Genomic DNA, 27,020 nt, shown 5'->3' on the forward strand with positions numbered 1-27,020 from the left:
AAACGGGGCGTCTTACCTTTCTAAAAATTTTTTAAACGGCTCATCCCTTAAGTGATTATAAATTTCTTCTATGTAAGGCTGAAAGACGAAAACAAACGTTAAACTTTCACTTATTTGCAATTACTCAACATGCAGACTCGCGACGCAAACCGGGCTCCAAAAAAGATGCCTACCCACTGCAGTATGTTTCTGATATGGTTGATCAGATGAAAAATGATGCGGTTGGTAATCCTGAATTTGATTTATTTGAGTTTAATCGTATGGTATACCTTAATGAAACATAGGTTACTGTGCTACCTCGCGACATAATTAAAGTCTGCTCGTTGGGTATAATTAAAAGAGTGTCGGTGGCGAGTACGGCATACGGTACAAACGTTCTCGTAACCCATTACTTTCAAGTTTAATGATTTTCAAAGCGAAAGGTCGTAAAAGTTTTAAACTCGTTAATTTCCTTTTCGAACGGTAGCTACTACATAACGAACTTACCTCAAACAATGAAACGGGAACATCATTTTTTAGTAGATGCTTTTGAACGTGCTGCAAGCACTCCTTGGAATAGTCCTGCGGAAAAGAAAAAAAAATTCTATTAAAACGATCGTCCGATAAACCGCGTCCATTTTCGAGGCGATAACAATCCTATTTCGCTAACTTTGTTTTTGAGCCATCGAATTTGGCATTATCAAATTACAAGGGGTTAGAACAAGAAATTGACTTTTTTTTCTCGTTTTCTGCCGAATCGAATGAAGGCGGAAGAAGTTTTTCGCGGAGAGAAAAAAAATGTAAATTATGTGTATCGGAAAAAATCGTCTGAGTAAACTCTGTACCATTAATCATTTTCAAAAGTGTATTTTAGAAAATCCCTTATAAAGTTTGCGTGGAGTATTTTACGAGATTTATGTGATTTTTTTAATGGTACTACAATGTTTTGTATAATAAAGCCTCCACCCGGAAATTTGTTTTCTATTTTTGTACCGAAATGTGAATAAACCGCTGAACTGCAAGAAAATCGTGTTCTCAGTTCTGTAACTTAAGACTCTTGTGCATGTTCGAATTTTTTAGATCTACAAATTGTTTATGTCATGTCTATATTCGTTTGGATATTTTAAATTTTTCAAAGTATTCAAACTCTCTCTTTCAGATTCTAATCCAATTTTTTTGGTTCATCGAGTTAGCCAAATACTTGAATTTCTTCGAACTCGTGTATTCGGATTCTTCCTACTCCTGCCTTTCGAGTTCTTCTGAACCTTAGTTTTTTTAATCGTTCTATTTTTCAGATTATCCGATACAGGTGTTGGTTAATATACGTAAAAAGTTGGGAATAATTCTTTGTTCTTTCGCTTGGTTTAAGAAATTTAGGTGTTGGTTAACCAACACCTAAATTTCTTAAACCAAGCGATAGCCGATACAGATTTCAGTGAATTTAGCCTGTCTCTAGAGAATTTATGACGTCGTCAAGTTTTTGACCCAAAATCATATTCCACTTCCAGAAAGAGGTGCAGTTTGCATTGGAAACGTGTAAAAAATACGCGAAGAAGATGTGAAGGAAAGAGGCGAGGAGGAACAGGTGGAGTTAACGAGGTGTAAAGAAAGTTTGGATCAGAAAAAAAAACAGAAAAATGCGAATGAACTAAAGTATCTAAAAGGCTTCCAATGATCCCAAGAATGTAAGTAACTAAAGAATCTCAAGAGTCGGCAGAATTAAAAAAAAATGCAAAAATCCAAAACAATTGATGGATTTGAAGCATGTTCAAAATTTTACAAATCTGAAGGAGCGGTATAAATCTGAAGAAAGATTTTGAAATAATGAAGAATTTGCAGAAATCTGAACAGTTTTATGGATCTCAAAAATGTGAAAGATCGAAAAAATTCGAAGAAACGGAAGCATCAAAAGAACCATAAGAATCCAAAGTTGCTCATAGACCGAAACAAATTAAAAGGTATGAAACATTCAAAGAAACAAAAGAATCTAGGGAACTGAAACTGAAATAAAAACACCAAGGAACCACAATAAAACTTTATTGTATGTTATGTTATGTATGTATGTAATTTTGATGTGGTTTTCTGTGTTTCAGTTTCAATTCCATAAATTCTTTTGTTTCCAGTGTTTTCAGTAAAAACATTTGAAGAGTTTGGAGATAAAAAACGGAAAAAATGTAGTATTGTTAAGGATTAGAAACATTATAGTAAACTGAGAAACCGCAATTATTTGATGGGTATTAGGAATCGAGTCTGAACAATCAGAAAGAAAAAAATGAAAGCTCTCTCAAGATTTGAAAGACCAAAAGAATCTTTATTCTTGAAAGATCCTTTAGATTCTTGGCAGATTATTATGGTATTCAGTAGTTCTTGGGACTCGCCGAGTTTTTTCAGAGACTATTCAAGGATAAGTTAGAGCAGTGGTTCTCAACATTTTAGACACTTGCGGCCCCTTTTTGGGTGTTTTGCCGTACCCTCCTATGAATTATAATTTCTTTAAATACCTAATAAAAACGTCTATAACATCATATTAGATAAAACAAGTAATCATCCAGTTAACTTTACAATCAGTTTCATAAAAGTACTCCCATCCCTTCAAAAGGCGTGTTTCTTTGTAAATAAAATGTAAGAATAATGGTTTTTAATTTTTTCCCTGTACATGCCCCCCCCCTCCCCCTTATTAACTAACACTTACGGCGAACTTCGCACCGGCTTTAGGAAATCCTGTTTTTTTCTTTACCTACCCCGTTCCCGTGGGAACTTCGGGGAGTTCTTTTGGAGTACACGGTACACCTCAACAACGCATTCAAAAAAACCTACGTTCTAAATGTCAATTCCCTTTCGACTGTAAAACGACGAACTTCGTATCGCCTATCACGACGAACCTCGTATACAACGTGTCCTAGGTAGAACCGGCAATGTACTTTTTGCAAAGGATCCACGAGGCCTCTGAAATGAGCGTTGAACGTACTACTAACGTACTAACTTCAAATACGTATCAAAGGGTTCCTGGATGCTTCACGAAAAAATACATTAATTCTGTTTCCGTATATGTTTTCCCTGGGACACCCTGTATATGGGTACATGGTAACATTTCCATATAATGCCATTACAGTGTGCACATTTTAAATCCTTTGAGGTTTTGTGAATTAAGCGATTCAAAGACACAGACACAGTGTGATTTGTTGCAAAAAACACACTGTGCACATTTTAAATATCTAAAAGTGCTAAGTGTGGGTACCTGCACATGCAGGAATCGCCGATCGCAGACGAACTAGCGAAAGCGACAAGTGCACCACCATTCATAGGACCCGAACCGGCCTGTGGGATTTCGTATAACACAGCCAAAAAAGAAATTTAATCAAAACCTTACGAAAGAAATCCTGACTTTGTTAAAGAAACATGCATTCTTGAAAAGTAGACAATACAGAGGGAAGCACAATAGACCAAAAGGTCGCAGTGTAGAAACCGACTGGAACTACCCTTAGTAGTAGTAGCTCATCCCTCTGTGTCTTCGGGTTCATCGAATTCCTCCGGTCGTCGAAAGTTTCGCTTCTTCAAATTCATCACGTTCTTCAGTTTATTCGATATCTTCCAATTGCAGAGTCAGTGGAATATTGAAAGCTTTCTGCTTCTCCAGATTCTTCAAATCTTTCACTCTTTTTCCCAGTTCTTCGTATCTTAAAACCATTTGGTTTCTTCGAATTCTGCGATTTAGTTAAGATTCTTGAAATTGTTACTTTATGATCCTTCAGTTTTCCAGATTTTTCGGTTCTTCAGATTTGTCCAATTCTTCAATTATTTTGGATTCTTGGTAATTATTCAAAATCTTTCATTTCTGAGAATTCAGATGTTGAAATTCTTACGGATTTTTTATGTTCTTAAATTTTTTAAATGCGTCACATTCTTGCGTTTTTTTCGAATTCTTCCAATTCCTCAGACCCCGCCTCTTCGGATTCTTCTGGTTCTACAGATGAAATTCTTCGCTTTCTTTAAATTTCCATATCCCGATCCATGATTGCATTGATTCTTTAGTAATACAAACTGGAACACACAGCAAATCTGCGCTAATAATGACAGCTCTGTGTCGAAACTTTTTTAGATTCTTCCGTTTTTCTAGACTTTCAAATTTTCCAATTCTTCAGTTTTTTTAAACTGAATGCTGAAGACTTTCCATTTCCCCAAATGATTCCACTCGGTTTCTTCGAATGTTTCACAGTATTCTTCCCAATTTTTCATACTATTCAAACTAGTCGGATTCGTCATGAGTTCAGATTCTTCGTGTTTCTCAGATATTTCTAATTCTTTAAATTCTTCTGATTTTTCGGATTCAAGTTCTTCCATTTCTCTGGATTTTTTCGTTTCATCAGTTCTTTCAGATCATTCATCATCAGATTTTTCTAATCCTTCAGTATCATCGACTGTGTATTTAGCTTGTGTCTGTGAATTTATGAGGTCAATCTTCTGGTGCAAAATTCCATTCCACTGCCACAAAGGGGTGCGTAATTTGCGCTACAGTCACATTGGAAAAATATTGATACAATTTTAATTGAGACAAAATTTATTGACAGACTCCTACAATGTATTCTGTGCGATGGGAAAAAAAGGTCTAAAAAAAGTGGCGTAAAAAAAGCGTTAAGGAAGATGTGACAAGTGAGGAAGGAGAAAGGAATAGTCGAAAAGATACGCGAAAAAGGTATGTGGAAGTTTTTTTTCTTGAATTTAACGTTAGGTTTAGCCCTTTATACCCGAATATGTACGAGAAATCCGTAGTGGAGCCAAAATTTTACTTTTGCTGGTATAGTCATTCAATTCTTCTTGAGTATTAATTACGGTTTTAGTATACGATTGTCTCAGTGTCAGACGTTAGCATTGCTTACGCAATATTTTATGTGCCGCGCTATTCACTACCCCATTTATTTGTGTGTTGGTGTTATTCGTCTGTTACAGATTAGGCAGAAAGCGTCCTTCTTGAGCTCAACAAGATCGTCGCGACTTGTACTCTTCAAAACGTATTTTCGTCGACTCTTTGATATAACGTTTGATTACACAATGGTTTTCGATACAATAGAATTGTAACTACCACCTTTCTTTGAGATTGAGATAGTCAGAGGGCCGAGTCGGGATGTGTATCCTAAATAATACACGTACTCGCGACGTAACCCTTTCCCAAATAGGTATGAGCTCCATTTTAACTCTTCAGGGGGTTATCTCCAACGACGCATTTAACCCCAATCGGAGTGTTCGGAGGTCTAGCACAGCTCAGCATCAGTTCGGGACTAACGCCTCCCGGTGATTTGCCTAATTAACTGGCGAGGATCGCGGTTAAACAGTCGCGATGCTTGTTTACATGGCCCTCGAGCGCGAAAGACGACCAGTCAGACTGAATGCTGCCATGTCACCCCTTAACGTAGATTACAGAGGGACGATTCTAATGAAAGGTGAGTTTACAGTAGATTTGTCGCATCTTAATAATGAGTTCTGACCAACAACTAGTTCCCATTTAATTAGCTACTTCCCTTGTTCTTTAAAATACCACCCCTTCCGTCCCCCGTCATTGCAGTTTTACTATCCGATTGCCGAGTGCCAGACGTTAGCATTGTTACTTCGCAATATTTTATATGCAGCTCGATTCACTACCCCTTTTATTTGTCTGTTTGTGTTGTGATCTGTTACAGATTTGCAGAACGTGCCCTTCTTGAGCTCAACAAAGCCTTTGTAGTTCAAAAGGTAATTTTTTTTATTTTATAGCTTCGTTGTTTTCCGCGGAAGCGATTTTCTCCGACTATGTGTTGATCCTTCTCACTTCCGACTTGTACTGTTAGAGAATCCTCTACGGCATCTCGATTTATTTCAATAATTCGTGGATTTTCCATCGACTGTACGGACCTGGATCAGCTTCTTAAATTGTCGGTTCCATATTTTTTGCCGTACTATTTAAGCGACATCGCAACCCTTTGTGACTTTTACTTTTACAAATAAAACATCAATTCTTCATTAAAAATTCTGTTTGGTGGTATGGCCCAATGTACGTTTTTGGACTCAATGAATGACCCCACCGCAATAATATAATTTTTTTGAAATACCTTCAATTGCACCCTTTCTGGATTATAAATTTTCAGTTGACCTTGCTTCCCAAAAAGGGAAGAAAAATTTCTCTACAGTTACGATTGATTAATTATTATTCAAAATTTGGCTGTCGTTAAGTGGCTGGTATCTCAGCTCAGATTTTCGTCTTTGTACTTTGTACTTTAACAATGTCGTAATTTCGACACGTAAATAACGGAAAAAATGTAAATGACACTAAATTACGCGAAATGGAAGTCACGTCGCGCCGTTAAGACAATAAAAATATAGCTAACTGTCTTTTAAACGTACCGTCCAATTAGTCTAATGGAAATCTAACGAAATATATTAATAAAAGTGACATAAGAAGAAAAGAAACGGGAGGAAAATTCTCCGATCATCATTTATATTCCAGTCACGATGCCTACCATGTCATTTATTCAAGGATATGTACGGAATCAAAGAGAGAAAAAAAACTTACATGAGTGTGGGATAAAAGTTCTTTCATAATAAAATTATCGTAGATTTCTCTTGTTAACTTCAGTCGCTCCTCTACCGTTTCCAATTTCTCGTACGCCTTTATCTGAAAAAGAAGAAGAGAAAGGTTAAACATTTCGTCTAATTTATTTATTTATTTATTTATTATGCCTCTCTTGTTCTGGGCCCTCAACAGGCTTGCGCCCAATTACAGGGTGACCCGCATAATGCTATTTAGAGGTGCCTCTGCAGAAGGTCTTAAGTTGGTCTATACTACTCCGGTATTTACCTTACGAATTAGGAAAACTGCAGGAAAACCTAATTCGGAGTAGCCGGTAGGATGCTCGGAACTGATCTAAGGTAATTTCCATCTCCGCCACAGATAAAAAATTCACCTCAAACCAGGTTCGAACACCCGACCTCCGGATTTATAGCCCAACGCTCTACCACTGAGCCATAAATCCTGCAAATGATGCATACCGACTTTCTTAAAATAACATATTAACAAAGTGTAAGGTTTTCGAAAGTGCAACTCGAGAAGATTTATTTCGGTTAAAATACAATATACGAGAAGCTAATGTTACATTTATCTCCGAGAAAATCTAGTGCCTAATGGAATGACACATGACACGTAGAAAGACGAAACGTCACACTATCCCCATTTTCCAATTTTTTTGAATATTTGCTATGTTTTTGAATGCACATTTAATTTTCATATTTACATTTACGTTGCTTTGCTCCCATACCACTAGCAAAAATTCTTGGATGTTTAACTTTTTGTAAATTTGAATTTTGGAAAGAATCGTTGATTATTTTTTTTTACTTTAAGCCCTTATTTTTACGTGTGTTTTTTTAGTTTTTTTTTAACTTTTTGTGAATTTTTGTGAATTTTGGAAAGTTTTTCCTGGCTGTAATATGTAAATATAATTTTATACTTGTCCCCTCTATTCACAGCCGTATTTTATGAATTTTTCGAATCATTATTTTGATCTTAAAATTTTTGAATTTTTAATTTTTATAATTTGTCTATTTTCTTTTTTTCTATTTTCCGATGCACCTAATTTTATAGGTGTTGATTTTTTGAGTGTTCTTTAATTTGTTAAATTAAATTTTTGTACAAATTTGTCTTTTTAGATTTTTTAATTATGTACCTATATAAATTTTTTGAATCTTAATTTGCTCCATAAAGTTCCGACTTTTTAACTTTTTTAATTTTAAAAATCTTTATGAATGTTCCTATGCACCTAATTCTATATGTGTTGATATTTTGAGTGTTTTAATGTGTAAAGTTTAAATTTCCCACAAATTTGTCTTCTTTATTTATTACTATTTGTGATGTTTGCTAAATTTTTTTATTTTCAGATTTGTTTCAAATATGAATTAAAACACATCGCTTTGATACAGACGAACTAAATTTTGTTGTCTTTCTCCCTCACACTACTTCTTGGCATTACCAACGTGTACAAATTACCAACCTAGGTGGGTATAAAAAATAAACTACCGTCGAACGCACAGCTTCATTCCCTCTATTTTTCCGATTTTTTGGGGTTTTTTAAAAAAATTCCCTATACATGTGATGGTTTTGTCCATCCGTCGGTTTGTTCCTCGTCTAACTCGAGAATGATCAGTGCTATTGAATATGAACCGGATTAAAAGTCGTGTGTGCGAATGCGAGCCGAGTACCAAAAAATTCCTCTACTGAAAATCGTATGCGATGCTTCGTGTGTTGTTTTAAGTTAGTAGATAGGGCGAACCTAGCTCAGTTCAAAGTCGCTCACCACCTTGCGGTGACCTTGGAAAATAGGTCAAGGTCCGTTCGGTCATTCGCTGTTAATCATTTCGCCCTCTAAGGTGCCACGTGGTGATTTCGGAAAACGAGTTAAGGCCTTATTCGAGCAGTCACTGGCCCCTAAACTCCAATAATGTCAAAGTAAAGAAGTAGATTAAGACCTTGTTCGGTCGTCGCCCCGCAAAATGAGTGCGATATTTATCCTTCAAATAATGACTTTGACAAGTTATGTACTTTAACGATTATAAAGTTCCCACATGTGTATCGAATAATATTATGTCATGGATAACGTATGCTGCGCACTCATGAGTAAAGCAAGCGATAGCGATTCTCAGTCAACTAAATGTATTCCATAGGGTGCCGTCAAAGTAATCTAACTCTCCTACTGACGAGGAGTCCAAAGGTAGGTCGACATTAATAGTTCAAAGTTTGCTCGCCTCTCAAAGTTCAAAGGTTGGTCGCCGTTCAAGACCTCATTTTGTGGTGTCATATTTCATTTTTTAAGCTGCAATTACTCTCATTTTTGTCACATACCCTATATTTCGCCTTATGGAATTTTACATGGAGTTCAGTGAGCATATATTCGATACATATGAATGCGCGGGCTTCATAATCGGCGAGTACATAACTTTGCAAGGTCATTGTTTGAAAGGTAAATATCGCGCTCATTTTCCGGGTGAGCGACCGCACGAGGTCTTGATCTACTTGTCACTTTGACATTCTTAGAGAGAGAGAGAAAGGGTTAGGGGCTAACGACTGGTGGAACAAGGCTTTGACTTATTTTCCGAAAATTAGAAAAATGCGCTTTTAGTAGGTCACACCTGGTCGAGTATGCACATCTTCTTTTTTAGTTCAGAGGGGGGGGGGGGGGAGGGTACGTAATATACGACCCTGTCCGCCACTTTGAAATTTTTTCTGTATGACTCGTTTAGTAAAAAAAGTTAAATGAACGCTTTTACCATCGCGAAAACTCTCAGCAGCCTCGTTTTTATGTTGATTCCAATATTTATTTTATTGTATTGCTTACCCAGGATTCGAACCCAGGACCCTTGTAGCCAAAGTTACAGCTACTAAGATAAACTCATCTGAGCTACGCAGATCGGTTTAAAGAAACACAACTTCCACCATAAGATAATCTCCTTCAGGATTTCCAAATAACACCGTCAACCATAATTAGACTTGATAACGTCAGTTACAACAGAACGCGTCTCCACAACACGCCAATATGAAACGCGCAACAATAAAACACGTGCGTTAATTAAATTTCGCCGGATAATTTAAAAAAAACGACAAAATAATGCGCAATTAGAAACAATTTCAAAAGGAAAAATAGAAACTGAGATAACAAATTTAAGTAAACCAACTCTGCTTATTCGTAAATAGACACAACACTTTTTAACGCGTTGCTGTGTTGTCTTCTGTCCGTTTTGCTGTCGTAAACTACTTCTACAGCTTTCAAAATATTTACCTCGTTTTCGTTTAGGCTTTGGTATCGCATTCAAGAAAATTTGAAAGTAATCGTGGCGTTACCTTAGGTGGCCCGTTATCACTCCTTACGAAAGTCTTGCACAAATCTTTTGTTTATTTAATAGTACCAATAAGACGTCGTCAAGTACCTAGATTGTAAAGCTCTGAAATTACGCAGTACATCCGGTTGTTTAGGGTTACATAAATGAAGAGGTGGATAAAATGCTAGGGGATGGAGTGATCGATAGATCTAATTCGGTATGGGCTTCGCCAATTGTTGGAAGGATGATAGCGAGATTTTATGTCGACGGGAGACGCATATCCTCTACCCTTTATGTGGTTGATTCTTGATCGTCTTCGCAATGCAAAATATTCGCTAGATGTAAAGAGTGGGCATTGGCAAGTCCCCGTTTCTGAACAATCAAGAGACTATTTTGCGTTTACGGTTCCAGGTAGAAATCGATTTAGTTTTGTGAGAATGCCCTTTGACCTGCATAGTGCATAAAGGAAACGCTCATGAAAATCCTGAACCCTAGGCTTACGATTTGATGAGGTACTCAAGATCGGCAAAACGCAAAACTTGAATCGGAGAAGAGCGAACTCTCCAAAATCCCTGTAACCTTCTCGAGAAAACCGGCCTCGCCTACAAGTCGCAAGATCTAGACTTTTCATTTTGGATGCCTCCTCTGATTTCTCTCCGAAGCGGGTCAAAGAAGCCATCCTCTCCCAGAATTTCGGATCTGCTACCTCTGCTTGGTGGAAAAATCCTTTGGGTGGGGTTCCGGTTTGACCTGCTTGAAAGGAGTTCGTGTCACTGGTGCGACGGTGCCATACCCGAGTATCTCTTGGCTAGCCGTCGTGCATACGCCCGAGTGGAATTCCTAGCGTATAGGTATACACCATATTCGGATCGTGCAGTGCTTTTAAGTGCCAAAAATTCCGCCATAACTCTTGCGATTGTCGTAGTGAACTTCACTGCGTAGGTAGTCATAATAGCAAAGCCTGCCCGAAGCCCCCGCAAAGTGCACGAGGCTAGGACATAAGATGTTATCAAGCCTACGACTTCAACCTCGAACTGCCCTTGTTATCTGAAGCCCGTTAACTCCAAGATCGCAAACACGAATCTGGACAGTCAGAGATCTCAGGTTTGCACAAATGAATCTCCAAAATTCTCGAGTTGCGACATTTGAGGGTTTGAGATTACTTCTGACAATGGCATTGACGTCTTTTATTTTATTTATTTATTGTCCCTCTTGTTCTGGGCCGTCAACAGGCTTTCGACCAATGATAGAGTGATCCGCATAATGCTTTTTAGAGGTGCCCCCCCAGAAGATCCTTACGAATTTGGAAAACTGCAGGGAGTAGCCGGCAGAATGCTCGAAGCTGATCTAAGAAAATTCCTATCTCTGCCACGGATGAAAAATTCTTGTCTCAGCCCAGGTTTGAACACCCGACTTCCGACTGTGTAGTCTACCACTGAGCTACACAATCAGTTTCTGATCTTACTGGTGCAGGAGCCATATAAAGTGAGTTCGAGCAGTGGCTAGGCGTCGTTTCACTGAGTTATCTCATAACTGCACAGTTATAGCTATGATTACCGTTGGGAACACTCCATTCTCGCCGCCTTGGCACTCCCCGACGACGGACGCACCAGGTGCCTTACTTAAAAACCTCGTTGCCGGACGTAACCTATGTGTTGTCCGCCTACCAAACAACCCGCACACCTCCAACCACATGGGTTCAACTAACATCGCCGTGTGCCTCACATCATTCCCCTTGGCGCGCAAGATGGGAAGTCCTGGTGGACGTTGTGGCCACCGACTGATGCGATTCGATTTAACCGTCGATTTTCCAATAGAAACCCCTTTACCTACGATTCCTTGATTTCAAACGCTTAGATCCGGTCCAGTTCAACGTGTATTGCTTCAGCAAAATTCTTGTATACCTTCTCCGTGGTGCTACGTGTCACGACCCTTAAGAGGTAGACGAAAAGCAAGGAGGCTGACAGAGTTGATCCGTCATACGAGCCAAGTAAGCTTTAAACGAAGGATTCTTACTACTCGAGCCGGCCTAACATCCTGGACAGGCTGAAAAAGGTAGTGCGCACATTGAGACATCACTTTGTCCCTTGTTCCAAGGGTGACAGCAAACAGCAAACGATGGACGCAACTTTAAATATCCTCTTTCCTGACGACGATCCGACAGAAGACGAATCCCTCCACCTCGAAATGGGTTCCCGACCATTCAACTTCGCACTCACACGGAATGGCGCATTCTTGTTTGAAAAGTTGCTGCCCTCGAACCTGCGTCAGGTTGCGCAAGATTAACAGTTTCACCAAAACGGGATTAACAGCCCTATAACAGCTTTACAAGCTAAAAATGTGGCATCATCAGCACCAGATCAACAATGGAAAGTATTTCCGGTGGTAGAAGAAAGTTAGGAGTTAGTACTCGGAAGAACAATCGCCTTTTTACGTATAGCGTGAAGCTGCAAGAAGGAACAAAAACATTACGTACAAAGAAAGTGGACGAGATTTCTGAACAGTTGATGATCATGCTCATCTAACCGCGACATAGAGTGGCGCATCGCACGATCCCTGCAATTTTAATCGAACGCTGAATGAGAGGGCAAGGGGTGTTGTGTATAACTCAAATTAAATAAGGATTAGCGTAGCCGAATTTTGCCATTCATTACCTGTACAAAGTCCACATATTCTTTAAAGACAATCCAAGATTGTTTATATGAATTTGTCAATAAGACAAGACGGTGCCGCGTAAAGCGTACGCACATCACGCTAGAATCAAACTATGAATTCGAAAGATCGGCCGATTTCTGTCGATCACGAAACCGATTTCGAAATTAGTGAATATTCAATGAACAATTACTTTTCGAGTGCGACACTCACGGCCGACGACGCCTTTTTGAATTATTTAGCGACGTGGGCACGGAATTAACTTAGCTTCTATATCGATCCCGTTAATGAATTGAAAAAAAAAAGATGACAGAAACTAATTGTCGGAACTAGCGATTATGGCGTCATCGAAATTAGGTCAGTATGTTAATTTAATTAGAGCCGGTGATCAATTTGTAAATGAATTCAAACGGGAACGCGAAAACATGAAACAGCCCGATTATTATGCATTAAGCTCTCCGCAAACATGAGAGAGACTCTCGTGACAATTCCGTTTTTCATCCCTGCAACGTGCATACAATATGACGTGCTAATTACACGCTCGCCATTTTGAAATGAGTTTCTATTCAGAGACCGAAATTAAAAAGGAAGACACGTTTGCTCTACGCGTGGGAGCGGGAGCCCTTTTGTTTTCTGTCAAATGATGCCGAAAGCAATTTTGAGGCAGTATTTATTGCGGCTCCTCAATTCTTCCGATCCGATGTGTACAAAAATTGCGAGACGAGGCAAGACGGACATGTCGAAAGTAAATTTGAGCACGAAACTTTGTTATTAAAGTCCTCGAGCAAATCCACCCTTTCGAATGTTATCAAAGTTGGCATGGTTTGCAATTTTCCTGCGTTGTTAACGCTAGCCCATCGTATTTTATAAAACTTGTTTCAAAGTACACTTCAATTTCAAACTACGATAAACTAACTTAGCTAAATGGGCGAGGGGGTGGTTTAGTTGACTGAAACTGACTACTCTCTATAAACTAAACTAGTCCATTATTGTTAGGAGGCACGAATTATGCGTTTATTTTGTTCCAAGTTCGTATCGATTTTCCGAGCGTTTCTTTCTGAAGAAAGATAGACGAATTCCGTACGCGTCCTGAAGACGGAGATAGCGTGTGCTGAACCGACAGACAATTGCAAATACTTGTCATTTTGCAAATGAGTTTGGCATCTGCCGGCGAATAGAGGCAAATTATTTTTGACATTTGAGCATACAGCTGTGATAATGTGAAAGTTAATAGGCCATTAGAATCCGAGCTACAGCGTGTGTACCGGCGAATAGACGGGCAGACTTCGGAATCAAAACATGTTTTAGAGGCCGAAATCTGCGCTTTAACTATCGGAGCTTTAAAAGCTAAAATCTCAAAATCGGTGGGGTCTCCTATAATTTGTTGATACAGTACCGGGTGACCCAATAAGACTGTTCCATATATCGGGAACCGTTCGTCGCATGACTTAGGGGTAAAAAAAATTATTGGGTAAATCGGTTATGAAGAATCGCTGGAAAATATTTTCAAGTTTTAAAATGACCACCAGAGGGCGTAACTGTCATCTTAAATTTTAAAATTGCATTTTCTTTAAATTTCGCATAATAAACTAAACATTCTTTTTTTAAGAGAGCCAGTTTATCTATCATTTTCCTAAAAACAAAAACTCAGCTATTTAAAAACCTAAGATGGCGTGGGGCGTTCAATTGTTTTTGCAATAACCTGCTTTAACTTAACCGTTTGACCGATTGTAACAAATTTGGTATCGTTGAAAAGAGCATTCCTTGGGCAATGAGAATCAACCAGAATATAGTTAATTTAGTTGAATCCTTCTCCGCCAGGGGGCTAGTTTTGACACTATGTCCCAAAATCCTAAAAAAATCAAATGGAATGATATGACTTTTAGTTTATGAAAAAGTAGTCAAATAACACCCAAAGAGGCCAGTCAAAACTATTTTTCAAAATATCGTTCCTAACCATTAAACAAATGAAACACGATGCATTATAAAATAATAGCAGCCGTAATTTGTAAATTATTCTGCTGTTTACATGTACAAGTGCAGTTTTTTGAATTTGTAATCTTTTCTAAAATGCCGATTTCTAACCAAGAAGCATTTAATATGCTGGCGGCGATGGTTCGTGGTTGATTTGGATAACGCAAATAGAAGATGCGGACAGCGATGGTCGCATTTTGAAAATACTCAAAATATATCGCCAGCATATTAAATGCTTCTTGGTTAGAAATCGACATTTTAACTATATTTTGGTTGATTCTTGTTGCCCAAGGAATGCTCTTTTCAAACATACCAAATTTGTTAAAATCGGTTCAACGGTTAAGAAGTTAAAGCAGGTTATTGCAAAAACAATTGAACGCCTCACACCATCTTTGTTTTTGAAATAGCCGAGTTCTTGTTTTTACGAAAATGATCGATAAACTGGTTCTCTTTAAAAATGTGAAACAATGTTTTAGTTTATTATGGGAAATTTAAAAAAAATGCAATTTTAAAATTTAAGCTGGCAGTTACGCCCTCTGTTGGTCATTTTTAGAACTTGAAAATATTTTCCAGTGATTCTTCATGACCGATTTACCCAATAATTTTTATTACCCCTAAGTCATACGGTTCTCGAGATATGGCCGAGGAACAGTCTTATTGGGTCCCCGGTACATAAATTTCAAATGTTTTACCATAAGGGTATCGATTTTTTTTACAAAAAAATTCAATTTTCGCGTGAGCTCAACATGCCCATAAATACTTTATTTTTCAACGAGATTTCATACATTTTGGATATGAGATAGATAAAGTCCATAAAATTTGCAACGAACATTTCCAGAAACGTGACGTCATTACCGGTATGCATATAACCAATGCGGACCCCACTACAAAATTTAGTAACGAATAATACTAAAAAAAATACAGTGAGTTTTTTTAGCCATAGGATTTTGCATGTCAACCCCGTGTTAGCTTTTGTTTTTGTGAAAATTACAAAGCCTAGCGCTGTTATTTTATTTAACATTAACGTTTTCTAGTTATTTACTTCATTTTGTGGAGTAATACTATATAAAGCGAAATTTTGTAATAAGAATAACTCCCTTTCCAAATGCATTTCTATAATTTCTCACAAATTTTGCGTAATTTGGAAACAATTTGCAAAATTTTGTACACATTTCCACATATTTCCATCACTTCTGAAACAATTTAGAAACTTATTAAACATGTTCATTACACGTTAGTAGACGGCAACACTTAAGCGGATTGTAATTAATACATTCCGTGTTTTTAAGTGTAATCATATTCTGGCGATTTAGCCTATTGTTTTTGGAGCTCTCGAATTGGATTTGGACCGAGTTTCTAAACTTTTTCTCCCAATTTGGAGGCTTTAAATTGGATTTATTACATACGTACATAAGTGACCGCCATTTGCTAAATCAATTGATACCTCGTGGATTCTTATTAGGAATTCTTTTCACTTTGTATGGCAATCGTGGTCGTAATAATATTATTTTTTCTAATGACCCTCGTATTAATTGGAGGTTTGGGTTCGACGAGCTACATGCCATTACCTTCAGGGTTTCTCTTCTTAGTTGGGTTTTAGTTTCTAGTTTTAATTTTCATCCAGTTTTAATCAACAGTCATTGGTACCGGTTCCTTACCAGTTTACTTGGGGGACTGATGGGCTATCGGTTCATTGGAACTGTTTACACGAGGAGAATTTTTCATTAGCTCGCCACTGCATCGCCGAAAAAGTACTTCACTGCGAAAGAGTAGTTTAGAATGCCCAAAGTCTGCCAAGTGCATTTGACAGATATTCTGACGACATACTGTTTCATATCTAGATGTAAGATGTCAATTTTTTTAGCAAAAAGGCATCAACTCTTAATCATCGACATATAATAAATGGGCTGCTCGTGCCAATGATAAGCGCGGATACTGCAGGTGAGACAGAAGGGTTAACTAAGAGGGCAAGCTGTCTCTTACGGTTACGCATCTGATTGGTTGTTTCAATTTAATTTGACTGTTCTGTTAAAAGAACCAATCAGATGCGTAACCGTAAGAGACAGCTTGCCCTCTTAGTTTTCCCTTCTCTCTCACCTGCAGTATCCGTGCGTAGCATTGGTACGCGCAGTCCATTTATGTCGATGCTCCTAGTCAGGAATGTCAAATGTCAAAACAGGCTTCCGCAGAAAACAATGGAGCTAAAATCGTTAAATGAATGTCAAACAAATGTAGTAATTATAATTCGATTGTATCGAAAACCATCGCGTAATCAAACGTTATATAAAGGAGTTGTCGAAAATAAAAATTATCTTTAAACTCTGGTTGTAACAGCCTTTTGAGCTCAGAAGGGCGCTTGATGCCTTTTCTGTAACAGAAAAGAACACAAACAAATAATCGGGAGGGATGAATAGCGGGGCACATTGATATTTCGATAGCAATGTCCAACGCCTGACACTAGGGTATATCGAATACTAAAACCGTAATTAACACTCAATAATCAACAATCAATAATTCGAATGCCTTTACACTAGCAAAAGCAAAATTTTGATTGGTAACGAATTCTCCGTAGTGAAATAAAAGCATAAACGTGACTTTAACTTCAAAAACTTTACAGTGCACAAATAACTAAATTTCTATACAAGGTAATTCAATTCAAAATGTAAATAATAGGAATTTTCCAAGGTGCGGTAATCAAATTCGGCCTCGATAATTATTTTACAACGGGTGGTGACGTAGTAGTATCCAGGTAGATATGACGAAAAAGTAATGCAGAAGAGAAAATTAAGAAAAGTATGAAGGAAGACTGAGCCCTAAAAAAACGTATCAAGAATAATGGTAAGTCATAATTCGTACATACCTCCCACCAATTACTTGTAAATATAAATCCGCTAAGCGTATTCAATAAAGCAGCCACAACCCATCAGAAGTAGACACTAATACTCTCCAAAGGAATATGGTAGTATCCAGCCACTACAAGGTATGTCAGGTACAAGTGCGTATCGAAAATTTATTATTTGCACGTAATCACTGTACGCAAGATTAAATTTAAGAAGGGATAGAATTAGACGTATCACGTAAAACATCTGCACGACCTCTGGCGGCGAAACAAAGAACTAAGGTAATAGCAAATCTACCATAGAAATAACTTGCATCTTAACTAAACAGAATTGCGCCTAGATGGCGTAAGAATATTACTTACATTTGTAATTTAAATTGTTAAGTAAAAAAGAACGTTCCAAATTAAACAAGTTCGTAGTTAGTGGAACATTCCTCTTCAAGGGTTCTTGAAAAATTGAACGTCATTTGTTAGTCATTCATTGTCGGCACCTATCGATATATGATCGAGTTGATGGGCATTGTTGTCAATTAGTAAATTAACGTGTGACTCATTGGGGTTTATGTTCAATTTCAACTTAATAGGTAGGTTTGATATATGGAAAAATTTTGTATTACAGGAGGAAGTTTAAGCAAGTTTAATAAACTTACATTCATTTGTATTGCAGACAGATACAACATTGGTTAATTTCTTTAACACTTTCCTTGGGATCTTCCCAGTGGGGGTGAAGGTTTCATGGCAAGTTGCGAGGAAGTTACGAAGATCTTTATGCCCTAGGAACTAATCGCTGTAAAGTATCTCGTGTCTTTTTACTTTCACCTCCTCGGGCTAGCTGGCAGTTTATGCGGCGGTTTTGAGAAAACGCAGTGCCACATCAACTCACGTCACACTACAGAGGATCCAAGAAGTTCGTTGAATCTGAAAGGTCGTTAGAATTGTGAGAAACTGAAGAATCCGAAAACTCAGAACAGAAACTGAAGACTTAAAAATCCCAAAGAACCTAAACAAATTTGATGAATTTCAACAATATGACGAATACGAAGACGTAGAAGGTCCTAAAGGAAACCATTGAAGGAATCAAAAAAAAATCCGAAGAAATTAAGAATTTAATCTGATTCCGATCTCTGCGCATGGAAAATAAATACTTTGATCATAAGTAATTTTGTTTAAGATCTATTTGTTGCTTAATTTTGTTTAAATAATCGCGTAGTATTTTATTTTGGAAATAATGTTTTGTTAATGTTATCTTATTTAAATCCGGTCGTTGCGATAAGAAAACACAAGTGTTCTGTATTCGACGCCGCAGTAATTTGTTAAGGAGGGAGGGAGAAAGTGCAATCAAAAAGTGAAGTTCGAAGTATTATCATTTGGTGTTTGTGTTTGTGCATCAGTTACATAGAATCGCAGTTACAACCGGATATTATATATGGATAGCAATACCAAACTTAAATATAAACAAGAACGTCTTTGGTGTGATGTGCAATGTGCATGACATCACAATTAACACAGAAGAAACCAAAGATATTAAAAACACCTGACAAATTCGAAGTGGAAAAAATTAAAAATTTCAAAAAATCGGAAACTTACCAATTCCGAAAAAAATTATAGATCTGAGAGAATCTGGAAAACGTGAGAATCTGAAAAGTAGAGATTTTTGAAAAACAAATTCACCCGTCATGACATTGTGCCATTTGGTTTATCTTAAACCGTTTGAAGGTGTTGAAGAATTTAGTCCACATTCGTCTAACCATTCTCGTAAGTATAAGGTTTCAGTTCTTGAACATGCCAACCACCTTTTCTTACACCATCATCATTCTGCAATTCATATGTACAGTAACCAGTTTTAAGCGCGGTTTAGACGCTACGATCTTGGCTTCGATAAATCGTAACGATCTGATTGTCCAATTTATCGTTCAATAAATCGAAAGAGTGCGTACTGTTTACATGTAACGATTTCTTGTTCCAATCTCATTGTCAATCACGGTTTAATACAGTTTTTATTTTTTTTACTTTTCAACTTGTCTTTTGGTTCTGTCCACTAATATAAATTATACTCGCTTATTGCTTGCTCACAATAGAATCTTAAACTCGATTATGATTTCTGACTAGCCATGTGTCGCTAAATATTTTTTTTGGGTGGCCAAACTTGATCGCCACTCGCCAAATGTAAAATGTGTGCGCCAGAGACAGTCCAAATAGCCCAAATGGATACATAAATGGTTCACGTCGGCAACATTAGTCACAAATCGTAGCGATAAATCGCTGTTATTGTTTACACGTTCCAATTTATCGCTACGATTCGCAGAAATTGAAGCCGGCCACCATCAACCATCCAATCCAATTCCAATTCCAATAAATCGCTACAATCCTCTGTTCACACGCAACGATAAATCGTAACGATTCGATCGTAACGATAAATTGTTACAATTTATCGTAGCGTCTAAACCGCGCTTTACGTTTACTTATGGAAGGACCAATGAATAATGGAGCAAACTTGGCTGTGAATCCCGTACTTGCGTCTTTAAGGTCAGCAATAGCGTTGAGCAATCTTCCAGAAAGTTTAGTAAATCCCAGTATGACCGTATGTTTTGGGCTGATCAAAGATAGTATCACAAGGTACAGAACGACTCAACTCAATTACTTTCTTGGCGAGTTAAGGTTCTAGAAAGATATGTAATGACTCGGCCTCCATCATCAAAACGTTGGGTCAAGAGCATAGGTGCAAAGTGTTCTAATGAAGTCTGTAGTAATAAGATGTTCTTTAATTGTTTGAAACGATTTTTTACACTCTACGGTCCAGTTGAAAGGGACATTTTTCTTGGCAAGTTCATTAATAGATCGGTTCATAAGCCATGTCCATCCACAACATATCCCAAATATTTTAATTGAAGTAAACAAAATTGACATTTTTTCATGCTGATGTATAATCCAGCAGCAAGTAAACGATCAATCACTGTATTTAAAACACTCAAATGTTCTTTGAATTCCCAAGAAATAATTATCAAATCGTCTAGAGGCCCCGATGACCTTGCCGATGACTAGCTGCCAAGTAACGGGGGGAATTTGTAAGCCCAAACGGCATTCTCGTGAATTTATACAATCGCTAGCCAGGTATCGTGAAAGTTGCATATTTTTTCGAGATCTGAGACAGATGAATATTTGAATAAGTGAATTTAATGTCTATACTGCTCAAATTGATCTAGTATTGAAGAAATATAAAGGAGGGGATATGCGTCTTCTACAATCGACACAAAAGATATGTATTGATTATTTATTAATACAGATAAACCTAACTATTTAAAAATTGTGAAACCTGGACATCCAACTAAAGTACGAGTAGTCCCAGAATCTAATAAGCTTAAGATTGTGTGACCTATAATTGAAATTTTGAGATATGGAGGCATGTGCAATGATAGAATTAAGTAGTGCTGAATTTAGAAAAGATGGATTACCGGCTATTGTATTGGCAGACCTACAAGTGACCTCTCGACCTACTGGCTACCCCGAGTCGTTTCCCGAAAAAGAAGAGCAATTTCTGCAATAGCGTGTATGGACGTCAGATGCGCCGCACCTGTAGCAATGACGTTTTTGTTGTCACGATTAACAAGGCCCAACTTCCGACAATAAATTGCCATTATTCAATATTTACCAACAATCCATGTTTGCTACCATTTCGTTTTAATTCGTGTTCCTTTCAAGAACACTTTTACTTTTTAGCCCACTTGACACAATTTTTCCTTTCCCAGAAATACAATTCAATTTAAGACTAGTCCAAACCCGCCCTTAGAGTGCTCCCTCGTCATGCGTCATTTTTTCCAAATAAGTAATAGGTATAGATCCAAGCAGTTAGAATATTGAACGAGAAAAAAAAACGGATAAGAAAAGCGAATTTAAATTCCTAATTTGTTTTTAGGTCTGCGAAACGCGCTCTCAAAAATTAATGGGATGCGAGGGACGTTTAAAGACGCTTCGCCCATCGATCGAACGCTAATGAAAAACTATGCCGTCGTTTAAAACGTAATGAAAGTAACGAAAGGGCGCTTAAACTAAATAAAATGAGGTGGAAAATTGACTTCAATTCGGGAACGTCAATAGGTATAGAAAAAACGGGAACCTTCAAAGGGCTGGCGGGAACGAAAGTTTTATTAATTGCGAAACAAAACTTTCATTTCGCGAATCTAATTAAACACGATTTACCTCCCGACATGTATTTATCTTCGGCTTGTAATCATTTCGGCAATCTTCCCGTTTAATTAATGAGCAGTCATTTCGCAAACTTCGGTTAAATGAAGAATGTTGCGTTGTACGCGAAACACTCGGTGGGTGGTGTAAATTAAGCCGGTTATATGAAGATAAATGATTCGGGACGTATTTCATCTTTTTTAGTCGGAATATGCTGGCGGTAAACTCCAGTCCGCGTTGCTGACATAACGATTACAAAAAAAGTGGGCGAGACTTCTTCAACAGTTGTTGATCATGCTCACCTAAGCTGAGAGTATCGTGGCGCGTTGCACGATCCCTGCAATTTGTAATCGAACACTCGGGGTGATGGTACATACATCGAAAGCCCCAGCGGGGGCGTGTGTATAAAGCAAATTAATCCGCGTTGTGAACAACGAATAAGGGTAGCAGCTTAACTGAGACAAATGATAATTAAATTATAATTAAAACGAGTTCACAATTCTATTAGGGTAAGAACACCACGAGATCTAACTAACAAAGAAAATAAAAGCTAATTGCCCTTAAACGCTACTAAAAAGTAAATGGAAACTTCAAGAAGTAAAATAGCTCTCGTTTATTTCAATTTGCGTTTGCGTTTTTGAAAAATTGTCAATTCCAGAAACTTTCCAAGAGGATCTGATAAACAAACCTTTTTTTCACTTAGAAAAGGGCGGAGTCTACCGTACATGAATCTGACAATAGACCTTGGCTTATGAAACGTTGCAGACGTAATTGAACTAATTCAATTACCGATCATTTGATGTATCGATTTCAATAACGTTAGGTAATTAATTACGAGTAAGTTATTTTGACGAATCACGTTATTGAAACTGCGCGTTCAATTCTACAACAGCCCTGAGCGAGGTGTTTCACCCCTTCAACTCCATTGAAATTGGCATTACATACGCAGACCTTTTCGTTTGTTTTTGATTTCCGTTTCGACTACTAACGATAATTACCGAAGATATGGGTACGAATCTCGACTGCTAAATAAACATGAAAGGTGGCGTACGTGTTTTGGAAGGCAACGACGCCTGCGACATTATAAAAAAAAAGAAACGCTCTAAATTGATGTCAAAAGGGTCGATTTATAAACGTCGCCTATCTTAATTGCCGTTTTTACGTTGATTACTGCTTTGTCCTCCCTATCTTTCGAACCTATTTCGTTATCGTCATCATTCATGCACTTTTTTCCCCCTCGTTACTCAAAGTGGACGCGCGTGACGCTCCAACTGTTTTAGTATTTATAGCGATCTGGTGATTTAGTTTCCACAAGTTTTGTAGGGTCGTAAAGTGAAAATTATACGTTTTCGGGTGAGAATCGCTCCAGCTGCGAACGGGAAGAGCGTCGATTACTTTTTAATTCCCCTTAGTTCGTCTACATTATAAGACTTAACTTAATCGGCCGTACCGTGTTTCTACATCTTATTCCATTAGTTCCGATTTAACTCTTTCCTTGTTGGGGGGAGTTTCCCGACAGTAGAAAAGGAACATGATTCGTCTTTCCTTTTTTTCCCCGATTGCAGGTGCGGTCGAAAGTCACCTTACGATAAATACGTCACGATCGCGTTCTGCCAGAAGGTTGCTTTTTCTTGAACTGTTACACGAAGTGGGAAATCTACATTGTTGGTGGAGTATCAGTCCTTATGAGTCAAAATGGCCCGGTCGAAAACTGGGTATTACATTGTCTTTAAATTACAAACAACACATGAAAAATCTCGTGAAAAATACAATACCTGATTTGATGCAGCGTTCATGCTCTTGCCATGTTTAATTTGACTAAATTAAGCTTCGATTCCAAAAAGGTGCAGTATGTAAATGCAGATCATTGTCTATTTTGCACATAGAGATCCACTGTTCGTGTATAATTATCAAAACCTGCAACTTTAAATGCGATTTAATTTAATTTAACCGGAAATTCCTATTTGGCGTAACAGGTCTCTTATCAATTTACTCAAAAAATAGACATTAAACATCTGGAAATTATCTGCGTATTCGTAAAATTTTATCTCATGTTTTTCTCTGATCAATTCTAAAAAGGTGCAGTATGTAAATGCAGATCACTGTCCATTTTGCACCTAGAGATCCACTGTTCGTATGTAATTATCAGAAACTGCAACTTTAAACGCGATTTAATTCAATTTAACCGGAAATTCTTATTTGACTGGCACGTCTTTTATCAATTTACTTAAAAAATAGACGTTAAACATCTGGAAATTATCTGCGTAGTATTCGTAAAAGTTTATCTCATGTTTTTCTCTGGTCGTAGATAAGAAGTGACTAAATTAAGCTTCCATTCCAAAAAGGTGCAGTATGTATATGCAGATCATTGCTCATTTTGCACATAGAGATCTACTGTTCGTGTATAATTATCAAAACCTGCAACTTTAAACGCGATTTAATTTAATTTAACCGGAAATTATTATTTGACTGACACGTTTTTTATCAATTTACTTAAAAAATAGACGTTAAACATCTGGAAATTATCTGCGTAGTATTCGTAAAAGTTTATCTCATGTTTTTCTCTGGTCGTAGATAAGAAGTGACTAAATTAAGCTTCCATTCCAAAAAGGTGCAGTATGTATATGCAGATCATTGCCCATTTTGCACATAGAGATCTACTGTTCGTGTATTATTATGAAAAACTGCAACTTTAAACGCGATTTAATTTAATTTAACCGGAAATTCTTATTTGACTGACACGTTTTTTATCAATTTACTTAAAAAATAGACGTTAAACATCTGGAAATTATCTGCGTAGTATTCGTAAAAGTTTATCTCATGTTTTTCTCTGGTCGTAGATAAGAAGTGACTAAATTAAGCTTCCTACCCGTTCGGGTCGGATAACACCCAGTTAGCCGCCCCCCCACAACCCCCCCAATCCACAAAATCCACCACATTGTTTGGCATATATCGCGGCCCAGCGCGATGGCAACAAAGTAGTGGAGAAACGTCCCTGATAGTGTCTACCAGGAACGCATCCTCACGACAGTTGACTAAATCCTGGGAGAGGCGGCGACGCCAGGCATATGTCAAAGTTTCAAGTTTCAAGTTTCAAAGAGACGTTAAACATCTGGAAATTATCTGCGTAGTATTCGTAAAAGTTTATCTCATGTTTTTCTCTGGTCGTAGATAAGAAGTGACTAAATTAAGCTTCCATTCCAAAAAGGTGCAGTATGTATATGCAGATCATTGCTCATTTTGCACATAGAGATCTACTGTTCGTGTATAATTATCAAAACCTGCAACTTTAAACGCGATTTAATTTAATTTAACCGGAAATTATTATTTGACTGACACGTTTTTTATCAATTTACTTAAAAAATAGACGTTAAACATCTGGAAATTATCTGCGTAGTATTCGTAAAAGTTTATCTCATGTTTTTCTCTGGTCGTAGATAAGAAGTGACTAAATTAAGCTTCAATTCTAAAAAGGTGCAGTATGTAAATGCAGATCACTGTCCATTTTGCACCTAGAGATCCACTGTTCGTATGTAATTATCAAAAACTGCAACTTTAAACGCGATTTAATTTAATTTAACCGGAAATTCTTATTTGACTGACACGTCCTTTATCAATTTACTTAAAAAATAGACGTTAAACATCTGGAAATTATCTGCGTAGTATTCGTAAAAGTTTATCTCATGTTTTTCTCTGGTCGTAGATAAGAAGTGACTAAATTAAGCTTCCATTCCAAAAAGGTGCAGTATGTATATGCAGATCATTGCTCATTTTGCACATAGAGATCTACTGTTCGTGTATAATTATCAAAACCTGCAACTTTAAACGCGATTTAATTTAATTTAACCGGAAATTCTTATTTGACTGACACGTCTTTTATCAATTTACTTAAAAAATAGACGTTAAACATCTGGAAATTATCTGCGTAGTATTCGTAAAAGTTTATCTCATGTTTTTCTCTGGTCGTAGATAAGAAGTGACTAAATTAAGCTTCAATTCTAAAAAGGTGCAGTATGTAAATGCAGATCACTGTCCATTTTGCACCTAGAGATCCACTGTTCGTATGTAATTATCAGAAACTGCAACTTTAAACGCGATTTAATTAATTTAACCGGAAATTCTTATTTGACTGGCACGTCTTTTATCAATTTACTTAAAAAATAGACGTTAAACATCTGGAAATTATCTGCGTAGTATTCGTAAAAGTTTATCTCATGTTTTTCTCTGGTCGTAGATAAGAAGTAACTAAATTAAGCTTCCATTCCAAAAAGGTGCAGTATGTATATGCAGATCATTGCCCATTTTGCACATAGAGATCTACTGTTCGTGTATAATTATCAAAAACTGCAACTTTAAATGCGATTTAATTTAATTTAACCGGAAATTCTTATTTGGCGTAACACGTCTCTTATCAATTTACTTAAAAATAGGCATTAAACGTCTAGAAATTATCTGCGTAGTATGCGTAAAAGTTTATCTCATGCTTTTCTCTCATAAGAAGTTTCCTTATCGCTGCGAACGCCAACTAAGTTTCAAGATAAAGATGTGTTGTCGCAGTTTGATCCTTGCAAGACGTGCATTATTTTGTTAAGGAAGGACGAACGGAAGTTGGAAAGGGACATTATTTTAAATAGAAGACGAAAACAGAAATCGTAACTTTTTGGTTTGGTGGGCGTTGGTCAGTTTTGCTTGTATCGAAGCTTTTTGTAAGATAGACACTTGTTATATATACTTGAGCGTATTTCGTCTTGCTGGTTATAAAATTTTGTGGAAGGAAGTGAGAGTTATAGAGCTATAAGTCGTGAACATTAAGTCGATCTAAACGGAAGTGCGTTTTCACGTTTACAAAAAAGATTAGTCGTTGTGCTGTTAGTTATCGAGCGTTTGTCGCTTACCTCCGAATTTTGAACGGCGACCAACCTTTCGACTTTGTACGACGACTTAAGATGATCATGTTTGGCCGATCAGGTTCCGGACCTCATTAAATGTCAATATTGTCGCTCGAAATTGTCCAGAACGCCCGTATGAATGCAACCTCCTCTTAACAAATTGCCAACACGACTGCCCGGCTAAACCTCGTGGTGTGAAGACGCGCATTTATGCCCACACTCCATCCTACGTCAGAGACCTGATCACCTAGTGGACTTGTCCGACTGCAATCAGGCACCTGATCGGAACCCAACAGTTTGAAGAGTCCTATTCACAACAATGCACTACTGCTCATCAGTTTTGTGTCCGATCCTGAACCTGACCGGTCAAACCTGATAGTGTGAAAGGAGTCTACCGCTTAGACTTGGAACGGTGAGCAGATTGAACTTTGAACGGCCACCCACCTTTGGACTTTGAGAGGCGAGCCATCTTTGAACTTTACGCTATTTCGATGGAATTTCACTTATAGAGTAAGAATCAGCCACATATGGCTACTATCAGCGGGGTCAGCGATAGCTTGAACCACTGTTCAAAACCGCAGAAACAACTCTTAACGTTCACCTTAATTCGCAAGGTTACCACCAGGAGCTAGTGATCACCTTCACCAACTTCCCTAGGCCATCACAAG

General features: G+C 37.5%; 1 protein-coding gene across 1 annotated transcript in view; it reads right to left on the reverse strand.

The window, feature by feature from the left end:
• LOC116179800 (G protein-coupled receptor kinase 1) overlaps positions 1-27,020 on the reverse strand; it is a 71,579-nt gene that overhangs the window by 12,369 nt on the left and 32,190 nt on the right. Inside the window, exons 2-4 of the mRNA XM_031499650.1 lie at positions 6,524-6,625; positions 487-561; positions 17-78 (exon numbers count right to left, since the gene is read on the reverse strand). Coding sequence (XP_031355510.1) covers positions 17-78; positions 487-561; positions 6,524-6,550 — 164 coding nt within the window. The 5' untranslated portion in view covers positions 6,551-6,625. The remainder of the gene's footprint in view (positions 1-16; positions 79-486; positions 562-6,523; positions 6,626-27,020) is intronic.

The sequence above is a fragment of the Photinus pyralis genome, unplaced genomic scaffold (assembly GCF_008802855.1).
Source record: "Photinus pyralis isolate 1611_PpyrPB1 unplaced genomic scaffold, Ppyr1.3 Ppyr1.4_LG8, whole genome shotgun sequence".
Classification (NCBI taxonomy): domain Eukaryota; kingdom Metazoa; phylum Arthropoda; class Insecta; order Coleoptera; family Lampyridae; genus Photinus; species Photinus pyralis.